The 27,710-nt window shown below is 42.2% G+C and overlaps 1 protein-coding gene across 3 annotated transcripts in view; it reads right to left on the reverse strand.

The window, feature by feature from the left end:
• Positions 1-2,292: 2,292 nt before the first annotated feature.
• The window catches only part of tpst1 (tyrosylprotein sulfotransferase 1), a 39,866-nt gene continuing 14,448 nt past the window's right edge, over positions 2,293-27,710 (reverse strand). Inside the window, exons 4-7 of one of the 3 annotated variants that reach the window (XM_034528644.1) lie at positions 19,589-19,787; positions 4,997-5,047; positions 4,383-4,451; positions 2,293-3,150 (exon numbers count right to left, since the gene is read on the reverse strand). In XM_034528644.1, coding sequence (XP_034384535.1) covers positions 4,416-4,451; positions 4,997-5,047; positions 19,589-19,787 — 286 coding nt within the window. In that variant the 3' untranslated portion in view covers positions 2,293-3,150; positions 4,383-4,415. Of the gene's footprint in view, positions 3,151-4,382; positions 4,452-4,996; positions 5,048-19,588; positions 19,788-23,403; positions 27,336-27,710 lie in introns of those variants that run through there. The other 2 variants (XM_034528645.1, XM_034528646.1) reach the window with 2 other exon arrangements.

Here is a 27,710-nt window from a genome sequence, read left to right on the forward strand (position 1 = left end):
TCAGCAGGGCCAACGCGGGAGGCCGGCTCACCAGGCATCAGACACCGCCAGGGAGGAAGCAGTTAGTAAAAATATTATACTGTTATAAAAACACAAGGTACATTGTATGTGTCTTATCATAAAGTATTTTAACTATGAAGTTGTAGAGATATAGAATTCGTAAATCTTCGGGGACTGTAGAAGTTGAGAATGTGTCTTTCCTGCTGCATAATATGTAAAAGAATCCTTACTGGGAATCTGCTCCTTTATAAAACTATGAATAATGTAGCATATCTACAGAACATCCACAGTGAGGCTCAGAGCTGATGTAACACATTTACAGTAGTCTAGGTCAAGTCTATCTGCTAAAACTAATGTTTTGCATTACTTCTGAGGACATTGGACAGTGTGTGTTTGTGTGGAAATGGCTCCATCTGAAGTCCATGAATGGAGTGACAGTGTGCAGAGAGCTCGCTGGGTCTCAGCAGTTTTTCCTGCATCGGCTTCACTCTTTTCTTGTCTACAAAAACACTGCTGGAAGACGTGTGCTCTGTCTCCTCGCCTGGTGTCTCTGTTACGTGATGGACCTTTTGAGGATGCTGTTGAGCCTCGTTCTGTGTTCCTTCTGAGTTCATGTCAACTCACTAAAACTATACCATCAAAAACAAAATACATTTGGCATTCCTTTTTAAATAATTATAATAGCGCCACCTTCATTGATGGAGGCTGAATAGCTGCTGAGTCGAAGGAGCAGACGGGCTCACACACAATATGCAGCGCTGTGCTCTATTCAAACGGGCCAACTCCACACCACTAACCCAGCTGGAGCCTCAGAGATCCAATTAGCTTGCAACTGATGAGCTTGACTAAACTTCAGTCAAATGCATTTCTGTGTGAACTGGGGCCTGGAGCAGATCACCGTGTTCCAAGGCCTGATGCATCTCGAGGTCACAGTGGCATCGGTGGCCAGCCAGAGACCCTCTGGTTCAGATCCGTATCAGCAGGGCCAAGGCAGGCCAGCTCACCAGGCAGGAGGCATCAGACACAGCCAGGTCCACTGGACCCTATGAAGTCACAAAGACTCCGGGGATGAAGCAGAGTTAGTAAGGTGCAATGGAGAGATGTAAAGAGAGAAGAGGAGATGGGTGCTAAAAACATCCACCATCAGCCTATAGCAGCATGTCTAGGGGCTGGACCAGGGCAAACCTGATTCAGCCCTAACTATAAGCACTATTAAAGAGGACTTAAGTCTACTCTTAAATGAGGTGACTGTGTCTGCCTCCCGGACTGAAAGTGGAAGCTGGTTCCATAAAAGAGGAGCTTGATAACTGAAGGCTTTATAATAAATCTCCTCTGGCCAAATCCTCCTCAAATTGATCAATAAACCTTGCACCGCTGTCACTATATACTTTAGAGACACTGTATACAGTATAATTTTTATTTTTTACATTTTCATTTCCTTTATTATTTAAATTATTAAATAGATATTTTATTTTATTGTATATTTGTAAAAAATGTTTTGCTGCTGCGGAAAAAAATTTCCCCCTGGGGATGAATAAAGTATAATCTAATCTTTATACTTTGCAGAAAAGCAATGTGATGTTTGCCAACTACACGTTGACAGTTAAGTGTTCTTTTTAAATGTTATACACTGAGATTTAAAATGTATTGTTAAAGATTTTCCTTGAATGTAACATTAAATAAAGTTGTTCAATTGTGGACTGCTTTTTCCGTTTGACTATTGATGCATTCCTTTTGGTTTATATTTTTTCTCCTCAGACATAAATGCTGCTCATCAACATTTTCATACCAATGATAGATTAAATGACGAGAGTAGAGCGAGTCAAATGAAGATAATTATAGCATTTCTTCTTTTTTAACCAGCTTTCAGCTCCTTTTGGTTTTCCTGCCCTGTTGTGGGTCAGTCTCACTGGAATGGTGCCAACAAGCTCTTGAAGGTCGCAGGCGGTCCCACGCCAAGCAGCAGATGAAGCTAGCAGCTTGAGAGACAGATGTTTAACGCAGGAGTTGCTGGAGATGAGACAATATTGGCAGTGCATGTGTCAGGTGGACACAAAACACAACTCTAAATGTTGCTGTGTCCACTGGATGTGTAAATAAGCAACTCATTACTCTCTAGATCTTTTGAAAAGTGAAAAGTGTTGCACTGCCCAATTAACCAACAATCAATTAATGCAGGTTTAAAATCTAAATCATGTAAATTTGCCTAATGTGATGAAATCCTGTCAAATGTTTTACATTGTAAACGGCCTGATAATCCAGAGACGGACACTCAGACATGAACCACGGTGCTACAACGCGATTCTCTGCTGGAATCATACCACCAATTAAGTTTATTGAGAAATATGAAGCAAAGTACAAACTAGAGTCAACAACACATGCACAGCAGGTCCCCTCTTACTTCATGTAATATTTAATTGATTTAATAGTCCACTTAATGAGTGCAAATTCCCTTCACATTAGCAAGTGATCAAATTCCTTATGACCCACTGTGAACCTCTGGCCCCTTGAGGTCTGATGCTTCCTTTGCTAGGTTGGTATTCCAGCCTTGTGCATGTAAAGAATGATGCCACACAACCTCCGTCCAGGCTCATGAAGCGAGCATTTTGGACTTAGAACTGAATTATTAGGACATAGAGTTTTAAATGTAATTTCCATGTTTAGTTATTTTTACTCTCCTCTCCATCTTCGTTTCATTTTACAGAATAGCAAATAAAACCAGACTGACAACAGGTTTAAAAAAAAAAAAAAAAAAAATGTTTATCATGTCAGTACCCATGACATTTCACAATACAAAGGCATGAAAAAAGTAACATTAAAATAGGTATGGCATCTTCCAAAAGCTAATTTTATCATTCATAAATGCTTCTTGCGATATTGAGTCACTGCAGTTTCTTACAACAGAATCACAGGGATTGTATCCTACATAGCGAGAAATTATTTTTGTAAAAATCACTGAGAAAAAAAACAAAACAATCAGCAGACATTCTGTGGTTGTGAGAAGTTATTAGTACTATTTTTTCCACAACATCGAAGGCCAAGAGTTCTCTGGTGAGGAGACGGTCCTGCAGTGACCTTTAAAACTTTCCGAGGCCTTCCAGACGGTGAGATGGGCGACACGATTTCCAGGATTCCACTGCTCCTCGGGTCCTGTTCAGAGACGGGACACGTTACGGTCTGCGTTGGTAGCACAGTGTGTGATAACCTTAAGTCAGAAGTAATAATCAAAGGCTGAAAACACTGTTGTTGCTAATGCTTTAAGTCAGTTGTCCACTAACCACGACATACTGGCCATTAAAAAAAAAAAAAAGGAAAAGTTCAGACATTTTGGAAAATACCTGAAACAAAATCACCCTCCAAGCACCTGTTTCATGGATTGTGGAGGATCCATTCATACATTGTCATATTCATTGAATGTGTTTATGTAACTCTGTAATGCTGTTCATTCTGTACACATGACATCTATTGCTTCTGTCCATTCGGGGTGAGGGATCCTCCTCTGTTGCTCTCCTGAAGGTTTCTTCCCTTTTTTCCCTGTGAAATGTTATTTTTGGGGAGTTTTTCCCTGATCCGATGTGGAGGTCCTGGGACAGGGATGTCGTATGTGTACAGATTGCAAAGCCCTCTGGGGCAAATTTGTGATATTGGGCTACACAAAATAAACTGAATATTGTTTTATCCAAATATATATTATTGATACTATTATTAGAAATGGTAGCAATATGGGAATATGTAGAATAATAAAACACTAATACTTAGCATTATTATTACAAGTGTCTAATAACCCAAACCTAACAATAATCTCTTAAGTTTGCATTTGTGACAGTTGTGACCCCGACTGGCGGTCGGCTAACGACCCCGGCAGACGCAAGCTTCCAGAAAACATTGGAGCAAAGTTTCCATTATCCAACTTTTTTTAATAATTGTCGATATTTTAACTCAAAATAGTTGATTTCTTGCTTCAAAATGCATAAAAGAGTATAAAAAGCCTTAAAAAAAAATGGTAGGTAGCCTGCGGAGACAAATGTGAGCTAGTGGCAAATTCCTTCATTATTTCATGTGTTGATTGTAAAACATAATTGTTATTTTGAAATGTATGATTTTATTGGATTTCGTGCAGAATCCAACCCGTTGGCACTGATGACAAGCATTGAGAATACTTTATAGAAATAGACTGTCTTGTTTATTTATGTTGGTCATAAAAGGCAGGTGTATTAAATCGAGGCTGTTTCATAACCAGTTAAATGTTAAAATATTTGTGACTATCATCTTGTCCACAAACATGCAGCGCCACATATTTTATAAGCTCACTGTGTGTTTAATGTATAACATCTTGATTGATAAAGTAACACGCGCAGGTAAATGCAGTGGAGGAGCTGTACCTGTGTGCCGAGGTGACGACATTCCCGCTTCTTCTAACTGGGGTTGGGTCTCTCTGCAGACTTCTGAATCTGTATGAGGATCATATGCAGACAGCATACAGACATAAGTTAATGTGTGCTCTCTGGATGACAGGCAGCATTGTGACAAAGTAAGGAAATGCCAGAATACGCTAAGAAGATACCCACGGTCAGCCATTTATTGCATTTCCAACCTCATGGAATGAAGGCATCATCAGCAAATCAAATGCAGACACTCTTCATAAAACATACAAAAAGCAGATGCAGGTCCATCCGACTACCAGCGGGGGGCACACGTGTTCTTCAGCCAACATCAGCCATTTAAACCAAGAAACAACAAGGCAACACAAAGAGACTAACAAACAATAGACCAAAACATGAAGACAACCATGAAACGGAGACCAGAAAACAACAAGCTGCATTGAGTGGCAAGAAACTAAAGTAAAAAACAAGAGATGTGTAAATGTGAGCAGATGGAAATCTGTATGGAGATCTTCAACTGAGTCGCAGATGGTTTAACTCAAGAAAATAAAAAATAACTGGATTTGGAGAAATAAAAATAAAAAGCTCAACAACAGGCAGAAATGTTACTGTACCTGCGATTGTTCTTTTAGGAAATCTGGTAGCTGAAATTCACCTTTAAAGACCTGGAAAAACAAAGGACCAGGTTTAGAGGTTTAGAGCTCCGAAAAGTCATTGAGATTCAATGACTTCATCATCTGGATTACCATGGCGAAGATTTACTGGATCATTCCTTAAAAAATACTTTTATAGCACTCATGGGGCTTCATGAACTTCTTTAATGATTAAACTAACTATTAGAGATATCATGAATCACCTCATACCCTCAACTTGTACCAAGCTATTCTCAAATACAGGAACCTTAGAAACAGCTGTAAAACCGGATATGTATTTAGACTATCTTGATTGATTTAATCAATTTCTACATCTAAGCCATCCACCCGTCTCCTCGATCCCATCCCCACGAGGGTGTCTCTACTAGATATTATCAATGTGTCTTTACAAACGGGCATGTACCACAGTCCTTCAAAGTAGCTGTAGTTAAACCTTAAGAAGTCCACTCCTGATCCAGAGGCGTTGGCTAACTACAGACTGATCTCTAACCTTTCTGCCTCACTCAGATTCTTGAGAAAGTAGTCGCCAATCAGTTGTGACTTTCTACATAATTTATTTGAGGACTTTCAGTCAGGATTCAGAGTGAATCAGAGTGCAGAATCCGCACTGGTGAAAATGACTAATGACGAAAAAGGACTCTCTGTACTTGTCTTAGTGCTGCATTCAACACCATTGACACATCCTATTTAAGAAACTGGAAAATATAATCAATATTATCAGGAAACACTCCATAAACTTTCAGATGATACTCAATTATATCTATCGATCAAGCCAGAAAAAAACCCACCAAGTCCTGCCTTAAGGACATACAAACCTGGATGACCTGCAACCTCCTGATATATATTCAGACAAAACTGAAGTTATTACTTGGACCTGAAAACTTCTGAAATAAATGCTCTTATGATTACTCAATTATTGCCCCCTTGTCATTCAGTACCACCTGAAAGAATCTTAGTCATCTTTGATTGAAATATGTTAACTCTCGCATTAAACTAACTTTAAGGACTGTTTGTTTTTTACCGACCTAATATTGTACAAATCAGGACCATCCAATACGATGGCGAAAAATGTTTCCGTGCAATTTTACCTTGAGACTAAATATCTGCAATTCCCTGTTACCAGGCTGCTCTATTAAGTTGCGTAAGACTCTCCAGTTAATCCAGAATGATGTTACATGTATACTGAAATAAAACTAAGAACAGAGACCATGTTACTCCGGAATTTGCATATCTGCATTGGCTTCCTGTAAAAATCAAGTATAAAAAAATCCTTCCTCTGGCCTACAAATGGACAGGCACCATTTAGGGCTTGACATTGAGATCAAATTTCCATATTACCCCACTAGAGCACTGCCCTCCCAGAGTGCAGTTGTGTTTTCTACAGTCTTCCAAAGTCAAATGGGAGTCAGAGCCTTCAGCTACCAAACTCCTCACCTGTGGAACCAGCTTCCAGTTTCAGTTCAGGGGGCATCTGCCAAAAGTCATAGTCATATACAAGGGCCAGGTGGTAATAGTATTATGCCTTCAGTAGACATGACATCCCTTGCACTTATGACAATCCTGAGTGGGATCCCTCCTCTGTGGCTCTCCATGATGTTTCTTTCTTTGTGTTTTGGGAGAGTGAGCTTTTCCTTTTCTGATGCGAGGGTGTCGTATGCTGTACACATTGTGAAGCCTTTCCTTTGTGATATTAGGCTGTATACATTTTACTGAAAAGGAGGCTCCTGGACGCATGCCAGGAAAATCAAGCTCTGCTCCTGGTGTCATGTATTTTCCCCCTGAGGGGGCTGGATGGGACCAGAGGAAGAAGTGCAAATAGACACATAGTAGGGAAAGAGGTGGATGCGATGCACTCTTGTCGGCCTCAGCCACACAGTAACCACAAATGACTACTCCCGGATCCGTCAGGATTAATAAAAAAACGTACGGAATATCTACACAGGAAGTCACCGATTTCATGTTGAATGAAAACACTGTAGCAGCACAGGGTCGTCCTGTCAGCCCATCACATATTATGTTATGAAGTTGTTTACTACGACTGGTTCTCCTTTTATTACAGTACGAGGGTGCAATGTGGTTAAATCATTCGTTATCTTTTGTCTTCATACAATCTGCATTGTGTTCCTCCACTGTAAACCTATCCCTTCATTTTGCAATATCTTTGGCAATAGTGGACTCATGTGACCATTTGCTAAACCACTTCCCCAACAGAGACTGTGTAATCATCCATTAGTAACTGATGAGGCAAGGCAAGGCCTGTCAAGCTTTGGATTTCTGCTTTTCTTTCAATCTATATAAACAGATTCATGTTGTGTTCACCTTTTGGGTTTCTCACTAGGATTGGGCAACAATTCCCCTACTGATGATATTAGTTTAAGAAAACAATATACGGGGACCAATAGTCAAACAAAGTTAAAGAGAGAGAAGCACATAGATTGATGGGCTGGAGACTCATATGTTGCAATACCCATAAGTGACCACAATGTATGTAAGCACTAGTTTAACCATGCACTAGGTCAGACTGAGCAAAGAATATGTGGTATGATTAGGAAACAGAGAGGAGGCTGAGCGGTCTGCTTGGCATGCTCCAGATCAATCTTCAGAGAGAGGACAGACAGAAGGGAAGAGCCAGACTTTATGCCTGCATGATGGGATCACTGCAGTTACATGAAGCTAGTCTGCTCTCGTCCAGAAGCCTCAGACCTTAAGGTATATTACCTCTAAGGCATCGGTTAACATGCTCATTAACAAGGAGAAATATTCATTTGCTGGAAGATTTACAGCCTCTTCTATTGGGTCAGATAATACAAGATGAAGTACTGCTCAGCGTAATCAAAAGGGACCTCAGGCTGCGTCACGAGGGCTTTGTCCCGAATCAGCTGTCTGACGGAAATGATACAGTGCTGCCTTCCTGTCATTATGGGTTTAATGACAACAAACGGACCTCTTTAACAAGTGCCTAAAGTCCAGGGTTTTGATTGAAGTTAAGATAATTAAAAAAACTCTTCAACGTGAAAAAACATGAGCAATACTGGAAGGGAGGCTATGACAACCAGATGCGTAACCAGGGTAGCATTACAATCACAGCACAACTCAACATCTTTTCTGCAGACTTGAAATTAAGCCGTCATCACATTACGAAATCTGTTAAATCAGAGTTGCTGATGTGCTTTCCTACGCTGTGACAAAAGTGTTTGGATGAAGCATTTAGTGGCTGGCTTGTTTGCTAGCTAGCTTGCTAATAGCACAATGATTTGAGGTGACAGTAACGGAACATGAATGGCACCGGTCGAATTTACTATGAAGGTGCCCCTCTCACCGTTGACCTTCAGCTCTGCTGTGAGCAACATTCCCTTGACGTTGTGTGTGTGGATGGGGCATCATACTATCTGGTACATCTGGTGTCTCAATGAACGCTTCCATGAGCGCCCACTCTCTCACTGGGCCGTCACAGAATCTTGGTAGTTCAAAAGAATTATGTTCTGTCTTTTTCTAACATTAGGCATCATTAACTTGTTTTGTTCATTTAGTATATCTTAAAATGTATAATCAATAACTTAATGAACATACTTAATTTACAATTAGATGAATTGCCATATATAACAATAGGCATTTAAAAAAGGTTTGTTTTTTTGACCCCTTTTTATACACCTTAAACAATATGAACATACAAATCCTTTTCTACTTACTCATTAGCTCACTTGCTGCCTTATTTGTTTACACCATAACCAAATATACTTAATAAATCAACATTTAAATGCCACTGACTACGTTTAGAAGATGACTTAACTGAAACAGTCCATTCACATATGACTTTTTACAGATTTGCCCTCCTAGGTTATCCAAGACAAGGTCCTAATGAAATGTCCTTCTTTTGAAGGGATTACAGGTAAACAATGGTTAAGCTGGAGAATTACTCTAGTACAAACAAAGTAATAAATAACCGCAGTTAACATGAAAACACCAAGGGGTCTCCTTTATGAAAGAGTGCGTAGGACCCACACTAAATGTGTGAGTACGTACAAGAAGAGGAAACGCACGTATGGCAAAAAATATTCAGATCTTTTAAACCTTGCGTACGCCTGCCAGTGAGCCATTTCCTTTCATAAATCCTTAATCAACCTGGAAATGTGTGCAGCTGATTCAGCCTCACATCCCACCCGCTACACACCAAATGATCAATGCAAAGCACCTCATGAATGCCGATGCATAGAGATGAGCTGTTGATCAGCCAATCTTTACGGGGAATCACGCCGACTACCGAGGGGAAGATCAAGAAAAGCATTTTGGTTTTGCAACAGAAATCAAAGTGCTTGTGGATGAGGTGGTCTCTGAACACTTGTTCCATACTTCATTGACAGTCCCATAGTATCTAGTGTGCAGCATATCACATCAGTGTGCCCCCTCAGTATTTATACCTTTACAGCAATCACACTGATTGCTTCCAAAATGACTGACAATTAGGGTATCCACCACTGTGGATATTATTTTTTAAAGAATTAAGTTTGATAGTTGAACAGTATATACTTATTTATGCATTGATACTTTCTTATGGCACTATGATTAGGGCTATAAGTGTGTGAGAGCTGTCACTGGCTTCATTTCCACACTTTGCTATTCTACACGGTCCTCATGTGCAGGTGGTGAGGTGACCGGAGAAGGTGTGTGACAGTCGCCATGGTGACTACAGTGAGCTCTGATACCTCAGGTAGCCGTTTTCAGTTTGTCTGTGTACAGTATGCTGTGTCTAACCCTATAGAATAAACCAGAAATTAATCAATATCATATCATCAGCTGCTCCAACGCTGACAATGAGTGTCTGTAGTTTTGCCCTCTCCTCTGGCTGACAACAGCAGACAGCACTGATAAAATATCTGGTGCTATTCAATTTAAGTTGGTTTATATCTTTTACAAGTAAAAAGTGCATATGGAATATGGCTCACAATAAGCACAAATAACACTGCTGGTATGGTATATTTATGCTAAAGTAGCACTATTAGTGCAACGTGAACGCTGAAGGGATAGCAAAGGAATAATATGGACTGTCAATTTAGCTCTCTAGCAGCGATTAGCATTAGAATACTGATACATTTCACCAAGAGCTTTTCAACCCGTTTGATACTTTTCTTTTCTACTCATGGTGTTTTGTCTATTTTAATGTTTTACTTTAGAAATGCTGCATATGTTGTCCTGTCTGACCCGCATTATGAGCTCACCATCACAAGTTCCTTTAAAACTAAATGGCCCTGATCTAAAAGAACAATAATAATAATAATAATAATAATGCATTTAATTTATATAGCGCTTTTCAGAATACTCAAAGACACTTCACATAATTAAAACATCCTAAAAGCTAAAAATAAATAAATAAGAATAGCTAAAATACAGGTAAAACAAATAAATAGGGACTTTGAGTCACTCGGACCCTGATAAGAAAACAGAAAACAATCACACATTAAAAGCAGTTCTGAACAGGTGGGTTTTGATTTGCGATTTGAATGAGCAAAGATCAGTGCAGTCTCGGATGAGAGTTCCAGAGGGAGGGGGCAGATATGGAGAAGGCTCTGTCACCCCACGTCCGGTGCTTGGTCCTATGTGGGATGGACAGGAGATTGGCATCAGAGGAGCGGAGCTGACGGGATGGAGTGTGGTGGTGGAGCAGGTCGGTGAGATAGGAGGGGGCCTGATTATGGAGGGCTTTGTGAGTGAGGAGAAGGATTTTGTATTGGATCCGTTGTGGGACGGGGAGCCAGTGAAGGCTCTGGAGAACAGGGGTGATGTGATCACGGGAACGGGAGTGGATGAGCAGGGGAGCAGCAGAGTTCTGGATGTATTGGAGTGTGTTTAGGATTTTGGAAGATGTGCCATAAAGAATACTATTGCAATAGTCAATTCTGGAGGTGATGAAGGCGTGGATTAAAGTTTCAGCAGCAGATGAGGAAAGTGATGGGCGGAGACGGGCAATGTTTTTTAGGTGGGAGAAGGAGGTTCTGGTGATTTGTTTGATGTGATGTTCAAATGAGAGGTTGCTGTCAAACATGACTCCGAGGTTGCGGATGTGAAGGGAGGGAGACAGAGTGGAGTTGTCAATGGTGAGGCAGAAGTTGTGACTGGTTTTGGTGAGAGATTTGGGGCCTATGATGATCATATCCGATTTATCACAGTTGAGTTTGAGAAAGTTGGCTTGCATCCATGATTTAATGTCAGTGAGGCAGTTGGTCAGAGTGGAGTGAGTAGTAGTGATAATGGCTTTTGTGGAGATGTAGAGCTGGACATCATCAGCGTAGCAGTGGAAGAGGAGACCGTGTTGACGTATGATGTTTCCAAGAGGGAGCAGGTAGAGGATGAACAGAAGAGGACCAAGCACCGAACCCTGGGGGACGCCCTGAGACAGAGGAGCAGTGGAGGAGGTGCAGTTGCTGATGCTGATGAATTGTTGTCTGTTTGTTAGATATGATTTGAGCCAGGAGAGAGCAGTTCCGGTGATGTTGAGGGACGATTCGAGGCGGGAGAGAAGGATGTTGTGGTTGATGGTGTCGAAGGCTGCAGTGAGATCCAGGAGAAGGAGAATGTTGAGGTGGCCAGAGTCTGAGGAGAGGAGGAGGTCATTGGTGACTTTGAGAAGGGCTGTTTCGGTGCTGTGAGCGGAAACCAGATTGAAATGGCTCGAACAGATCGTTGGAACTGAGGTGGGTTTTGAGTTGTGCAGCGACGACGCGTTCCAGTATTTTTGACAGGAAGGGAAGATTTGAGATGGGCCGGAAATTGCTCATGGTCGAGTCCAGGTTTCTTGAGGATGGGGGTGACAGCAGCCAGTTTAAGTGTGTCGGGGACTGAGCGGGAGTTGAGGGAGGAGCTGATTATTGCTATGATGAGTGGAGCAATGGCTGGGAGACATTCCTTGGTGAGAGTAGATGGTATGGGATCCAGAATACAGGTGGAGCTTCTCATTCCTGTTGTGAATGAAGAGAGCTCCAAAGGGGACACAGGGGAGAACTGAGAAAGGGGCTGAGGGGTGAATATGGGGAGAGGGGGTGAAGAAATGGAAAGTGCGGGTGAGGTCTTCAGGTTGCTGTAAATTATATCAATTTTTGTATTGAAAAATGAAAGGAAAGAGTTGCACTTGTCGACTGTAAAGGATTTGGAGGTGTTGTCCCTGGGTTTGAGAAGCTTGTTTATTGTTGAGAAGAGAGCCTTTGGGTTGGAGGAGCCAGCGTGTATGAGGTGTGAGTAGTAGGTGGTCCGGGCTGAGATGAGAGCGTCATTATATTGTTGAAGGTAGTCAGAGTGGGCTTGGAGATGGACTGTTAAACCAGTTTTCCTGCAGAGTCTTTCAAGCTGGCGCTTACGGGATTTCATGTGGTGGAGATCAGGAGTATACCAAGGAGCTGAGTGAGTGAATGAGACAGTTTGGGTTTTAATAGGAGCCTGCTGATCAAGACAGGAGGAGAGTGTGTTATTGTAGTAATTTACGAGATCGGAGGGATTATCAGACAGTGGGAAAGGGGAGGCCGACATGGTACTGGCAAGAGAGGCTGAAAGAGTTGTGGGGGAAATAGTTTTGAGATTTCTGAAGGATATGTTGCGCTTGGTTCTTGGGATGGGGATAGGGATGCCGATGTCCATGGTGATAGCCAGGTGGTCGGAGATATTGAGGTTGAGGCTGGAGAGCTGAAGTATTGTGAGACCAGTGGAGCAGAACAAATCCGGGATGTGACCTCGGCTGTGAGTGGGGAAGTTGATGTGTTGTGTGAAGTTGATGCATTGTAGCAGTTCTAGGAATTCTATGGCAGGTTTACATTCCGTGTCATCAATATGGATGTTAAAATGACCAAGGAGGAGAACGGCAGGTGAAATTGCACAGAGCTGGGTCAGAAAATCAGAGAGGAAGGAGGGGTTTGGCTTGGGGGGGCGGTAAATAACAACAATTACCAGAGGAGTCGGACCAGAGCGTTTGAGGGCAATATGTTCAAAAGAATGAACGGCAGGAATGGGAATGGTGGTTGTTTTAATGTCCTCCCGGTGGACAGCAGCAACACCACCTCCCCGCCCCTCTGGACGAGGTTTATATGTGTATGTGAATCCTGTGGGGGTGGTCTGGTTGAGTGAGAAATAGTCCAGGGGTTTATGCCATGTTTCAGTGAGGCAGAGAAAATCAAGATTACTGTCCATTATGAATTCATTCAGAAGGAGGCTTTTGTTATTGAGTGAGCGGGTGTTGAGCAAGGCCAGTTTCAGGTGACGTTGCGTTGTGATAGGCTGTGAGGACTGAGGAAGGGGACGGAGATTGGACCAAGTCACGTGTGGTTTGTTGTGATGACGTAACGAGGAAGTACGATTGCGACAGGACCACAGGGATGGGATGGAGTTTTGGGACGTGAAGTTGTAGATGAACATGCGGCCAGAGCCTCTGTGTGAAGGATGGCCTCAGCGAAGTATTCCATGTTGTTTCAGAATGTCCATGCAGTCCGAGCGCAGGTGGTTATCAAAGCGCCGACGCGGAGTACAGCGGCGGCATGGTCCGGTGGCGGAGTAGTAGCGTTAAGCTAGCGCCAGCCTGTGACCGAGAGCCCGTCGTCCGCGAGATGAGAAGCAATGTGCAGCCCAGGAGAATCAGCGAGATGATCCACAGCATACCAGCGGGAAGACGCCAGCAGTCCGGTGAGGAGAGAGTGGTAGCCTGGAGGGGCTACCAGCCTGTTAGCCTGACGATCCTGCCCAGAGAATGGAGGTCCACCTGGTGCAGTGGTGGCTAGCGGAGACCAAACCAGGTCTGCTCACCGCACCGGAACGGAAAGATCAGGTGGGCTTGTGATGGCTAGCGACGTGGCAGCCAGGGGTGAGAAGACCAGCCGTTCCAGTTGCAGGACAAAAACAACAATTGGACTAAACCCGGAAGTCTTCGGGCTAGCGGGCTAATTACTCTTCTGAGGTTAGTCGAGTGTTTAAATATATTCAAGGTGCTAGTCTTGTGTTTGTGACCACAGAGCTAGCAACCTAAACAAACAGGCAAAAAGAAGTGAAAAACACAAGAGCAAAAATAAAAACACGAGCGAAAAATCGAGGCTGCCATCAAGCGGCCATCTTGGATTCCGATGAACAAGACAACTCTGCATTCCGGAGTAGAAACCCTTAAAAAGAAGAAAAAAAAATATATACCACAGCATGATTCAGCAGAGCCCACTCAGGGGGAGACGAGCACAATCAGGTCAGCCAAGGTGCATGCTGGTACAAGCAGCAGTGGCTGGAGCTCCCTGTGAATAAGCCCCAGTCCCAGGAGATTCAGTGTGGCAACAGCCCAGTATCTTTGAAAAGCTGCCAGTGTCGATCCACGATCAGCTGGGGAGAATGTTCCAGCTGCACAGCAATCTGCTTCTACACTATCTAGGTGGAATGATTCCAGGGATATTGTTACCTCAAACAAAAGAAAATGTGCTTGCATGGACTGCTGTGGCCTAGAAAGTAGTATCGGTTTTGGTTCAGATTGATTATCCTTTTAACTTAATCTTTGATCATATGGCTCTTGAGTTAAATTTCAAATCTTGAAGTGGTAATTGCAGGTGTTTTGGATCTTCATTGCCAGAGATTCAAAAGATGTCTTGTATATCTTTGTAGTCTCGGCACAATGAATGGTAAAATGGAGGTAACCTTTAGAACACCTTCTCGTAAAACATAATGGAAGTAGCAGTGTGAAGAATGAAAGAAGGGTCCTCGAGAGAGAAGATTAAATCCTGCTCTACTTCAAAACCTGGCCAAAAATGGTCAGATCTCCTCTTGAAAGTCTTGAACAAGACATGTTGATCTGAGTTTAAGGAGTAAGACCAGGCGGCAACCTCCGGTTCTGAAAACTGAAGCCAATGTGGAAGTGTCTTAAACTTCTTTCTACTGGCCTTATGAGTGAGTGCACATTAATACATCTTTTAGCCACTTTCTTTCCATACATGTTGAATATACGTTTCTGTTGAGCTCTAAAAGCCGAAAGCTCCATGATGGCCAAGAATTGATGATGGTCCTGTATCAATATGATAGGATAAGCCTGTGCGTCATTAACTGTCCTCGCATCGATGTGAAGAAAAGACCCAAAGCACGACACACTAGACGAGGAACTCTACAGGCATTTATTTTCTCATCTCTCCACTGATTCATTATCGTTATTGTGGAGAAACTGAGAACTTATTGATTTCAATATTCTCTCACCAGGAATCAAACAACTGTAACGCCACTTAAAAGCTATTGATTGTGGCTTCATGATCCAGCCTCATTTACACCAAGATGGAACAACCTCTACTGACCGGCAGTCAGAGATGAAGCTATGGGAGAGTCCAGGTGTTGTGGCATCAAAGCCGTGGGTACATGCAATAGTTTTTTTTTCCTTCATTTTCTTAGCTCCATTTCAGTCAGTTCTTAAACTGATGCCGGTAGCTATATCTATTGTACCTGACCTAGCAATGAATCCATGGAAGATTTCTGGGTTCAATCCTTACGTTTTAGGGAGATATGCCTTAACTTAACTTCTTTGACTGACAGGGCCTATACTGCTGAGTGATTACCTTTAACCCTGGCCATCACTCAGACACAAAAAGCTAAGTATCATTGAGATAAGCCTGCTCTCAACAGGCCAAGCTTGCCTAATTGTCCAGATCTCTCCAACAAAACAAACATGCTGTTCTGATGACTGCTTCCAAACTAGTTCTGTTCTGAGCAGCTGAAACCAGGCTGCATATTCTGAGGTAAAATCAGGGCCAAATAACAGCAGAGACAGATGGTAAATATTTGGATGGGGTTGGGAGAACATTGTAGACAGCAGAGAGAGCATTTCCACATGTGGCTTCTTCATACAGTGGTTTAGTTCTGGCTGGTTGCCAGATGTCCAATGGGATGCGGAGCAGACATTATTTTGTTGTTTTCTTTTGGGAGGGTTGCCGGAGGGAGTTTACTACCAAAGTAATACATTGTGGTCTTGAATTTATTAAGATCTGCAGTATTTTAAAAATGACCACTTTTCCTACATGAGTCATTTAGAAAAGTAGAGTTAAAACCGTGATTTAGTATTTTTGTGAGGTTACCCTGATCTGAGTAGGATAAACAATAAGAGTGGTTGAATCTGGAGAGTGTTATGGAAACATCGGCATCTCCTTTTGACAAGAGTTTTCACAGTTTTCACAATTGTGCTGATTAACAGTACAAGGCTCTGCTTTATGTGGCCAGTGTGATAGTTCCTGCTGAAATGGCAGACAGCAGGAGATAGTGGTGACACTTTGCTGAAACATCACTCCTGCCTGATAAATGACAGGCTAAGAGCGCATAAATCCATGATGTCTTCTCGTTTCACATGAGGAACGAACAGCGGCTTCCTGGCTGAAGGATTGCCTCCTTGCAGCCCTGCAATGGTCTTTTGCTGTCTTTATACTTCCTTGTTCATGATTACGTGCATAATATACAAAATAACTTTGTGGGATATCTATGAATTATGGGGCATTATATTTGTAGGTATAGCTACGAATGTTGAATGCGACCAGTCTGAATGTCGAGGCAACTATTGGATGGGTCAAAATTATAATCATCCAGTACTTTGATTCATGACCAAATGCCTGCAAAATGCATTACATTCCCATCAGCCTCAGCTGTGTATGGTGGGAATTAGAAAAAGTTAGCATTGAAATATGCAAAACTGTGATGGTAAACATAGTTGACATGAAATCTGATAATCATCAGCATGGAGCATTGTGCCAGCTGGCTTACTCTGTAAGCCGAGTACAGCCTTACAGAGCCACTAGCATAGCTATGTACTTAAGTCTTGTTTAACTCTCAAACTTCAATATCAGCCTCACAGATCCAGGATCAGTTCTGCTGTACTACATGTTCACATGCAACAACATATCAAAGGAACTCTACATTTGCTGCTTTTACACCAGGAGTCATCGCATTTCCCCCAGTTATCAGTGGTACCTTGCATGTTATTATCTGGGTTTTCATGGAAATATAAGTGTGGAAGTATGAATCCAGACATCTGGGAAGAGTTCCAGGATGTGTGCTTGGAAGCCACAAAATCAGCCAGAAATGTTTGGACATTTGTACAGTGGTCAAGGTCAAACTTGGAAAACATGCCAACAGTAAATTCTTCAGTCTGCATCACCACTAAACTCGAGACACTTTTCACCATTTGTCAATCTTATTTTCACATCAGCAATGACTATAATACTGTGCCGTTTCATGCGACCATCAAACATATGCCATCAAGTCATGACAGGAGGGAATTTAACACTAATGGAAACCACAGACGCTGTTTTGCTCGATCCTCAGCTCGTGTCTCCAGCGACCTTGTGGAACATCAAGTCATCTTCTTCCTTGTTGCCTTGATCATTTATACAAGTTTACCAATGTCTCAAAAGGAGTACGATCTTGACTTAATGTTAGCAGCTCTTTTATTGTCCAATTCACATTGCGAAATTTGGGAGCTAAGTGCGAGAGGGGCCTTGAGAACTTGGCCTCCACAGGCCTTAAGAGATCAAAATAAAACAGAGAAGTGCATCAGACTCCAGAGCATGTCACCTGATAACTCAGCTTGAGGAAAAGGATTCAATATAACATTTTCTGCTCCAAAAATAGCAAAGGGTTTGTCATCGGACACGGACCTCATTGCCGAAGCAAAGAAGACAGTGCACATGGAATGGAATGCAAAGTTTATGAAATGTAACGAGTGGATTGGCCATTACTCATAAAAGTGGTGCTTGAATCTCAGAGTCTTCCTCCTGACAAGTTGTCTTCAAGCAAGAAAGAATGAAGACCCTATGATTTTTGCAAAGTGGAAAATGTGGACGGAAATCGCGGAATTTTATGATATAAATGGAATGAGCTGTAAAACGCTACATAGTGTGAAATTTGCCAAAATGTGTATGGAATCGATACAAATCAGGGTGTTTCACTGTCTGTCTCACACACACACACACACAGCCCCGACTTTCCAACAAAAAATTGAGATCATACGCAATGGTGTTTGCTTGGCGCTGACGCACCCACGAGCAGACAAAATGTCTGTCCTGTCGTGAGAGCTCAGCCAAAGAGATCATGGAATCATGTGCGGCGGGGAAACTTAGGGGAGGGGTCGCCTGTAAGTCATCCAAAAAGATGAGAAATTGTACATAAGCAGCTCAATATAGAGGACTTCATTTTGCTAAACTGTATTGATTCAATTTCCTAAAAGATACTACAATTAAGGGAACCCTTCATCATCACAGTACAACACCAAGACAATTAAACCTCTTAGATATCGATCTGGCCAGTTAGGAAGCGTAAGCAATTGATAATCAACTTCACCTGATCTGGTGCAAATGAAGACATTTGCTGTGTCTCCAAGCACAGTCTCAATAGCGTGGAGGAGATATCAGGGCCATTACACAAGGAGAGCTGGACAGGGTCGCAGGAGGGCGAGAATCCAGCAGCTGGACCGGCATCTGCTCCTTTGTGCAATGAGGAACAGTGGGAGTATTACCAGAGCCCTACAAAATAACCTCCAGTGGGCTACTCATGTGCATGAGGGCCCACTGTCCTCCAGTTGGACCTGTGCTCACAGCCCGGCACCGGGCAGCTTGATTGGCATTTGCTGGAGGACATCAGAATTGCACCATTGCCCAGCAGGAGCGGTTTGGTGGTGGGTCAGAGATGGTCTGGGGAGGGATATCCTTGGAAGGTCGCACAAACCTCCACGAACTAGCCAACCCTGACAGCCTTTAGGTACCGGGATGAAATCCTCAGACCCGTTGTTAGATCTTCTCCAGGGTTCCTCCGGGTGAAAGACAATGGCTGGCTTCATGTGGCAAAAGCGCGTAGGCAGTTCCTGAATGACGCACGCATTGATGCCATTTACTGGCCTTCACGTTCCCTAGACCTTAATCAGATTGAGAACCTCTGGGACGTGATGTAGCGGTGGATCCGACACCAGGACACCGCCCGCCGTCTCAGGAGCATGCCCAGACGTTGTTGGGTGTACATGCATTCACGCTAGTTGGATCAGCTGTGATTTAGACCCTTCACATTGATTTTTAATCCAGCCCTCAATGGATTAATGATTTTGGTTTCCATTGACCAGTCTTGAGTCATTTTGTTCTCGACAAATTACACAATGAATATATCAATGTAGCAATAAAGATTTTTAAATTGAATATTTTGTTCATCAAGTTTAATTGACTTGGTGCTATACTGTGATAGTTAAGTGTTTGAGCAGTGTATGAAGCTACAGCCAGCAGAGGCTCTGTTAACATAGCTAGTCAGTGGTTAGCAGGTCCGTCTTTCAATCAGTAGGTTGGCGGTTCAATTCTTACCCTAGTCGATGTGTCCTTGAGCAAGACACTAAATTGCTCCCTGTAGCTGTGTATGAATGTAACATTTTATTTTAAAATAAAAGAGTCATATAATCTTCTCATCCAAATCTCAGTATGAAAGCAAATGTGCACATTTCCTTAAGATTATTATGGTTAATAACAAATAACTTGAAGACTGACTGAGAATAAAATCATCAATATAGTTTAGTTATTCACTCTGGTTAGTACTCACCCTTCTGGTGTTGTCCAGGACTTTAGGGTCAGGCCGGCCATAGTTGGGAGGGTTGGCATGTGGGTCGTAGCCCAGTCTGGACAGCATGGGGGCAATGACAGCCATGTCCCTCACAACATCAGCTGGGATCTTACCCACCCACTTGGACAATGCCTCCACATTGACGGGCTTGATGACCTGGTCTGTGGACCTCTCAACCCTGGCAAGACGGAGAAAATGTTTTTTTTCAGTTCTCATTGAATGAGTTATAATTGTAAGTGTGGTTACATATTTTCTAAATGGTGTATTTGTTACTCTAAGGGTTAAATCTTTATAAAATACATCATGTCGCTCGCTAACCATATACACGTACCTGTAGTCTAGATTTGGTACTGTAAAGCTATGAGCCACGTCTCAAACAAACCTATATGCAACTCATGAAGACTGATTTTTACCATTAACCGGTTTATATTTATGATCCTTAATGTCAACCCATTTACAATATTTGAACGATCGGTTAAAGTTCGGCATTGCCCTCAAGTAGTTAAGGTCAGGATATCCCATTGGACCAATGCAATATAACTTTGGAGAAATACACATACATTGATGTTTTTCGCTGATGTTGTAACTGTAGCTGGTTGAAAAGTGGGCAAGTAGAAGTCTGACACCAAATATCAACCTGATTGCAATGACAAATCAAGGCCGAACAATATTCAAAGCTTTGAATGCTGATTCGGGGAGAGAAAAAAAGATCTTGTAGGTTGTGTCCGAGTAAAAACAACGCCATTACATCTATAGGCTGCCGTTGCTGCAACACATCAAATAAACAACATTCCCAGAAGGGTTCATGCATTCTTACGTATGATTAACTGAGAAATAGCGATACAGCCACCTAGCATATCCCCTCCCTCTGTGATGAGGCCCAGGCTCTCAAACCCCAACCTGCATAGCTGGTTGAGGCAGAGAAGATTGGTGAGGCATTGACCTTGAGTAGTTTGGGTCAGGGTAGCCCATTGGTCAAGGCAGAAGATCTGTGCTAGCACCTTGCCAGGTCCTTGGTAATGATGTAGTCAACATGGTGAGGACTCTTAACTCCCCTAAGGCGCCATGTGAAAATCAGTATTCATCCACCAGTTGGGGCAATTTTACTGCAGCCTGAAATCAGCTGTTCGCATCATATTTCATGTGCATGAGGGAGTATACTTCCCAAATAGAGCATACCTTTAATGATTAGTATTTTATCATGATCATATCATTGCCATTTTGTGCAAACTACTGTTGCAGATTTTTGCTAGCAAGACTCAACACGGTTATGCAACCCTGCATTTGTTTGGACAGGAGTTATGAGGACTAATCTCACTTTCAAATAGATTTCCTCACCAGGCAACAAAGGATCACATTGCGTTTGCTGCACAGCAAAAGTGCCGGTGTTAAACGTTATTTTAACAACTAATTCGTCAAAACTAACACCCGGGAGTCGATTCCCGAGTGTGGATTTTGGTTGTTTGGAAAATTCTCTCTGTGGAAATTGTTAATTGATCATATTTAAAGTTGTAGGTTGATATTGGCGCGCGCATATATATATATATATATATATATATATATATATATATATATATATATATATATATATATAAGTAAGTGTGAAATAACTTTAAAACGATCATGGATTCGCTAAAGTAACGTTAGCTAACCTAAAAATTATTATTATTATAAATAAATGTGCACAAAAAAGCAGCCCCTTTTTTCCCCCCGACCAGCGGTATTTGCAGGCAGTGAAGTACATTAGCAGAGGGAGGGGAAGGAGGACAGATGATTGGCATTATTGTTGACAGTATTGTGATATCAAGAATATTGTTTGACATTTTACATTTGTTTCTAATGCGCTATTACAGACTTTATATTCTGACGTTGCTGTTAACATTACTATTGCAGCTCTTGAACAACATTTAGGTGCATTTAAAATATAAATACATCCAAATCCTGTTCTGAATGTATAATTTATTTAATTAATTTCATTTATACAAATGATTTCATAATGGAAAAGAACACGTAAGAGTATCGATAACCCGATAAAGTAATAAATAAAAGTAGAAGTATTAATAAAATCCCAACGATACCATCTCTATTGAAGAGCATTTCATTTTTGTTGAAATTAAAGCCACTTCATTTCCTTCTCGTCGGTTGCTCTCCACACATACATACACGCACACCCATCCCCGTTTCCCGTCTGACTCTCTACGTCAATATGGCAGTTCACTTTCCTCTAATCCATTTACTTTGCAATTGAATCTTTACACTGTGCGGGTATAGTCTCCTGCATGATTAATACAGTGAGCTGGTTTTGTTATCTCAGGGGAATACCGGAGAGGGTTTCTGAGAGACGGGCCGAGAACCAAAAATCCACTCTGCCAAAAATAAATGGGTAAGGAATCACTTTAGGTAACTCCATCAAGACCCGAGGCTGCTAAGTGTTGAGGTAGAGGAGAAAAGGATGGAGACAAAGACAGAGTACAACAAATGCAGCTTTTAGCTTCACGATTACATTAGATGCAGGCAATGTTATTGAAAAAACAACATGGAGGATCTTCTCTATCTAACAGACACACAAACACCGCTTCATGAAGGTAAACAAACTCGTATTTGTAAGACACGTTTCCAGTCTCCCAACCAATCAAAGGGAAAGACACAACATGTCATTCACACCCTGATGGCAGGGGTTTGCAGCAAGGTGCCACCTGTCCATCAGGACGAAACATGCACACTTATTAATGCAGTGGCTGCCAACCCGTCGATCTCGATCGACCGGTCGATCTCGGAGACTTTCCCTGTTGCACTCCAAAATAAATTCAGTGTCTTCTGAAAGATCAACTTCAGAAAAGATCGCCGCCTGATTCATGAACGCCTGAAAATGTGTTCTTACACAGCCAAAGTGTTCTCAGCTGCGCTCCCCCAATGAGGGGAACGCAGTATGCCGTGGTACTACAGGTGGGGCGCAGGGGGACATGCAGAAAGACCTTTATTGAGAAAATCACATATTACACAAGTTCAAAGCACAGAGACATAAAACTAAGTCATTAATAAATTCATGGCTAAATGCCTGTACCTTTGTGTAAATGTTTACATTACGGCGTTAACAGGTTACGCCTGTGCATGGGCGACGGCCAAGATACTTGGGGTCCTACGCTTTTCTGCTGTTGCCCTTCAAAACAAAAGCTCAACATTGAGCATGAATTGAGAGTGGCCGTATCGAGCCTCAAACCCTGTTTTAAAAAGAGTTGTAGTGGAAAACAGGTTCTAATGCTGAAAAAACATGATGGCCCACATATATCTGTACTAATTTTGTTTTGCACAGGTTGCACCATATTTGTCACGTGACTCGTCCCTTTCTCTCTTGTGTGTGTGTGTGTGTGTGTGTGTGTGTGTGTGTCTCGTGGGCGTGGCTTCAGGCAACTGCCACACCTGCACGTCATCTGCGGCACCTGTCTTCAATCACATCATCAAGTCCTCCCTGTTAAAACACCCTGGCTTCCCTTTCTCCAGCTTATTGCACCATTTACAGTGGTACCTCGACTCTCGGCTTCACTAAGAAACGTACCTTGCTTGTTACTTGTGATTTCCTGCTAACCCCTGTTCCCAGGAATCCCATACCTGCACTTCCGCCGCCGCTCACGCCACCTCACCACTCCATCTACGCTCTCCCGGTTCTATACAATAAACTATTGCCTCCCCGTGTCTGCGCTTGGGTCCGGCACAACCGAACCCTCACAATAGTTGTTTTTAGATTCAGTGTAAAACTCTTTATTTCCAAATATTTACACACACACACACACACACACACACACAGTTTCCTGTCATCACACACAGTTTTCTTTTTTTAATGTGATGCGACAAAAATCCTTTCCACCCATCACATGACCACTTCCCTTCAGCCTGATGCTCTTAATGGCCACTGGCGTGTCAATTATTCATTGCTAGGCCTCTTTTACCCAAGGTGGTGTTCTGTATCACCAACAGCTGATAAGAGTGAATCGGATAGAGACATCAAGATCACTATTAGGATGGAGAGTTGGAACACAACGGTTCCCTGTTCTGGGATAAGTAATGGAGCAAGTGGCCCAGCAGGGCAGGGCCTCCACTAAATCAAGGTTAAGTAATTGATGTTAATGCAGGACAAGGTCTTGCAAAGGGGCCTGCAGCTGTACAATGCTGGAGAGTGAAGCACCTGTACTTTGACAGCTCATGTGTGTTTCTGCTCAATGTTCAAACATAATCTACATACTTCTGTTTTCTGAAAAGTCAATAATTAAGTAGTAATATTGTCTGACAGACACATAACCCTGTTTATATATGGTTAGGGTTACTCTCAGAAGTTCAGAGAAGTGGCCGTACACAGCTGCATCGGATACCACTTTATGGCACCATGACGTCTTTTAGTTGGGCAGTCAAGCCTATTAAGCTGCCCAATTGCAACAATTAAATTAACAAGTTGAATTAGGATTTTATCACCAGCTGCTGTGTATGCACAAAACAGGAGGTCCCACTTCAAAAAAAGGTCCAAGAGACTTCGCAGCCCCTGCTCTCGTAAGTCTCCACCGCATGAGTCTGCCAGTGTCGTAAAAGCCTGATGTAACATCAGCGAGTGTCTGGTCGAGAGAGAGAGCCTGTTTGTGATGAGTACGCAGTAACGCCATAGCCAGTGAATAAATGCTACACCTTCTCGAGACCTGCGTTCAGACCATGCTAAGTTACTGTATCCAGACCGCTGAAGGGATTTAGCCCTGAAATATAATTTCACTGGTTAATTATTAACCCTCGCTTTTACTGCAAACTACCTTCCATTTGATCAGGAAAACTCAATGTAGAATGTTAAAATGTCAGCAAAGCATAATTAGCAACGTTATTAATCAAATTTGGGAGTCAGAAAGTTAGAAATCTCTGATGGAAATTAATGTTTTCAAAGTCATTGTTAGGGTATTGTATCGGTCTATGTAAAGTCCAATCAGAAGATTAACACAGCTGGACAGTGCTGGTGTGTGCTCGAGTGGCTACATGTGTCCAGCATTGTGGCTGGCAACCACAATGTGAATTGGTTTGGGCCTGGAAGTCAATGGTGTATCAGAGAGCATCTTGGACTCCGTCCCCGACTGTGGTCGTCAACCGCGTAGTTCGATGTAGACATGCAAGACGAAGCAGTGTCTCCACGCCCATCTGCAGCTAAACACAGAGCGCTCTGGTTAAGGTCCCAGTTTATTAATATTTCATCAAATTCAATTTGTGGAGGGGTGACGTGTGCACTAAATGACCACACATCTGCATCCCAAAGAGCACGCTCGCTCTGTGTTTTTCAGTCTGGCCTTGTTTGTTTTTCTCCGTCAAGTGGTGTAGCGTTCTATGGTTGTGCATGGAAAAAGGTTAAAGAGTCCTTGCCATTGAGTTGTAGCGGTCAAGTGTTCCAGCGTGGCTGAAGAGCACTCTGTAGCCTCCCTGGGCTCTCGGCTTGAACCACAATACACCTGACACTGACTCTTTCAGCTTGGCTCACAGGATTTATCTTGGTTACAAAATAAGTATAGATACTTATTAAATATAGATGTTCATTTTTCTTCATGGTCGGTTAACATTTTTATATCAATGTAATATAATTTTTTTTACAACAACAAAATTGATTGTTGCCATTAAGCTTATTGTGCCGATTGGAGTTATTTTGGGCCTGATAAAGCCTGATTGTTCTGATGCTTATAGTGCGTTTACCTAAAAGGGTCGTTGAATATGTATCCCACATGTTGAAATAAGAGCTGTCACCTGGTTTTTCATAAGCAACCTGATCTAAATACTGGATTGTGGTTCAAAACTATGAAGTTTGATTCCATTCCATTAGCCAAACCGTTTTAGGGTTGTGGGGCACTGGAGCCGATCCCAGCTGACAAATTAAATTATCAATATGAAAATTTATTGAAAAGAACTGGAGGATGTAATTCTTGAAATTGACTTTGAGCTAGAGAAAAGACTCCTCACTCTATTGGAGTTGTGAGAAACACAAAACCCTGGTGTTACAGAGTGGAGCTTCTTGCCCCTCAACAGATCTTTAGCTGAGGAAAGATACCGGCTAACAGAGTCACTTCAGATTCAAACATGAATTAGTGACAACTGATACGACCTGTTGCCAGTGACGTTTGTCATTTCAAGTGGCAGAACCACTGGTCAGTGAGGGCTGAAGAGGAGAAACTGGATGTTGTGTTCACGGATCTCTGCTGAGGATAGGAGGGTTAGCTTGGCAGTTTTGCTGACCTGGGCATTTTGCCAACCTAGCCGTGAGAATGCACAGGTAAACACAGATATATTCACGTTCCAGGGACAGAAGTCGTGGTGCAATGGATCATAAAACTCTGAAGACAAAAGAGCTCAACATTTGTCACAACTGCAAGTCCAAAATAAGCCGTGGAGTATTGGAACCTGGAAAACATTTGGAACAAATACCTGAATCAGATACTCATCATATTATAATCCTTTCCCAGTACTCAGTGACTGGCTTGTGTTATGAGCTCGTTAGCTCCTATGAACACAGGTTGCGTTGACTTGAAGTTGCCATGCCAATGCTGTGCCCCTTCAAAAGCATTTGTATTAATTTTTTTGGGAAAAACTAATATACCTTGAAATCTGTCGTTACCATCTTTGCGTCAAAATTATACAGCAATATGAATTTTAGGCTATACCCATCCCTGATTCACACACTCTAAAATGTAACTTGCATATTCAGCAAAATGCCCACAATGTATAGGCTGGTATAAAAGTAGAACGGTGCAACACAAGCAAAGAACTGCAACATAACAATGATCTAATTTAAGATGGGCTGGAAAGAGTCAATATGCCACTCTATGGGCCGGGTGCCCTATTGTTTAAACCATTAGCACAATGGACAAATCAATTCTAATCGTTTAAATGTTTCTCTGATTAAGCAAAGGATGACTGGTGATAAGAGTGAACTATGTTCACAGAAGTCGTGTAGATTCATTAGAGACTAAACAAAAAGGGAATATCTGTTGCCAGCATCATTAACTGACAAGTAGTCATGAAACAGTCTGAACGTGGTTGTAGCTGCAGGATTCTCAGCGCTTTACTCCAAAGGGGACACGCATTGTATTGTGCAGGAGGTGGAAAGTTTTGTCGCGAATGCCATAAGAATTATAGCACACGAAAGCATGACATATAAAAGTATCGAGTAAACCCATTGTAGTTCAAATCAGATTTTGTATCTAGGTATTACATGTAGGTATTATATTTATTAATTATGAACATACCATGGACGCGGAAAGTGGTGGTGCTCAGATATACATTTACCACATGTTTTTTAATGTATTATTATTATTTTTACAGGTTTATGTTATACATGTATTGTTTTAGCATCTGCCGTCTTTGTATTATTTATACGTTTCAGTGAAGTAAAAAGTACACCATTTCTCTCTGAAATGTAGTAGAGTAGAGAGTAGCATCAACATTGTCTTACAGTAGTACTTGAGTAAATGTTACAGTCCACCACTTATAAATGGTTATACAAGTACATGCTTTTGCAACCAGTTGAGAAAGTTGCTAGCAATAGAAAAATTAGTCTGGAACCTCCAAAAGGATATGCGTGTTCTGGTGCTACGTGGCAGGATGAGGGTGGTAGCAGATGGTGGGGGTGGGGGCAAGGAATGAGGTTGCAACTCTTTAGCATTTCCTCAAAGACTTCCAGAGGCCAACTTCTGAAGTCCCTAAAACCAAAACACTGACACCAGGCAGGGCCATTAGGAAAACCTGCTTACAATACTGCAGCGCAGACATAATCTCATGTGTTCACTAATGACTAGGTTCGCTGTGCTGAGCTGTAGGATGTTTCATTTCCAAATGAGATGTAATGATGGAAAGTCTGGAGGCTTTGTGAAAACATGGGAAGGATAGATTTCAAGGCCAGAGGTACATGCGTATTTAAAGGCCCGCAGGAACTCATATTAAATAAAAAAGGGATATACGACTTGACACACTGCCGCCTGTCACTTTTCTCCCGTTAAAAGCAGATCCATACGTCTCCCCCCACAAGGCCAACTAGTTAAAAGCTAAGTAGACATGGGCATATCCAAGCTCATTTTGACTGCACTGGGAA

This window comes from Cyclopterus lumpus, chromosome 25 (assembly GCF_009769545.1).
Source record: "Cyclopterus lumpus isolate fCycLum1 chromosome 25, fCycLum1.pri, whole genome shotgun sequence".
In the NCBI taxonomy this organism is placed as follows: Eukaryota; Metazoa; Chordata; class Actinopteri; order Perciformes; family Cyclopteridae; genus Cyclopterus; species Cyclopterus lumpus.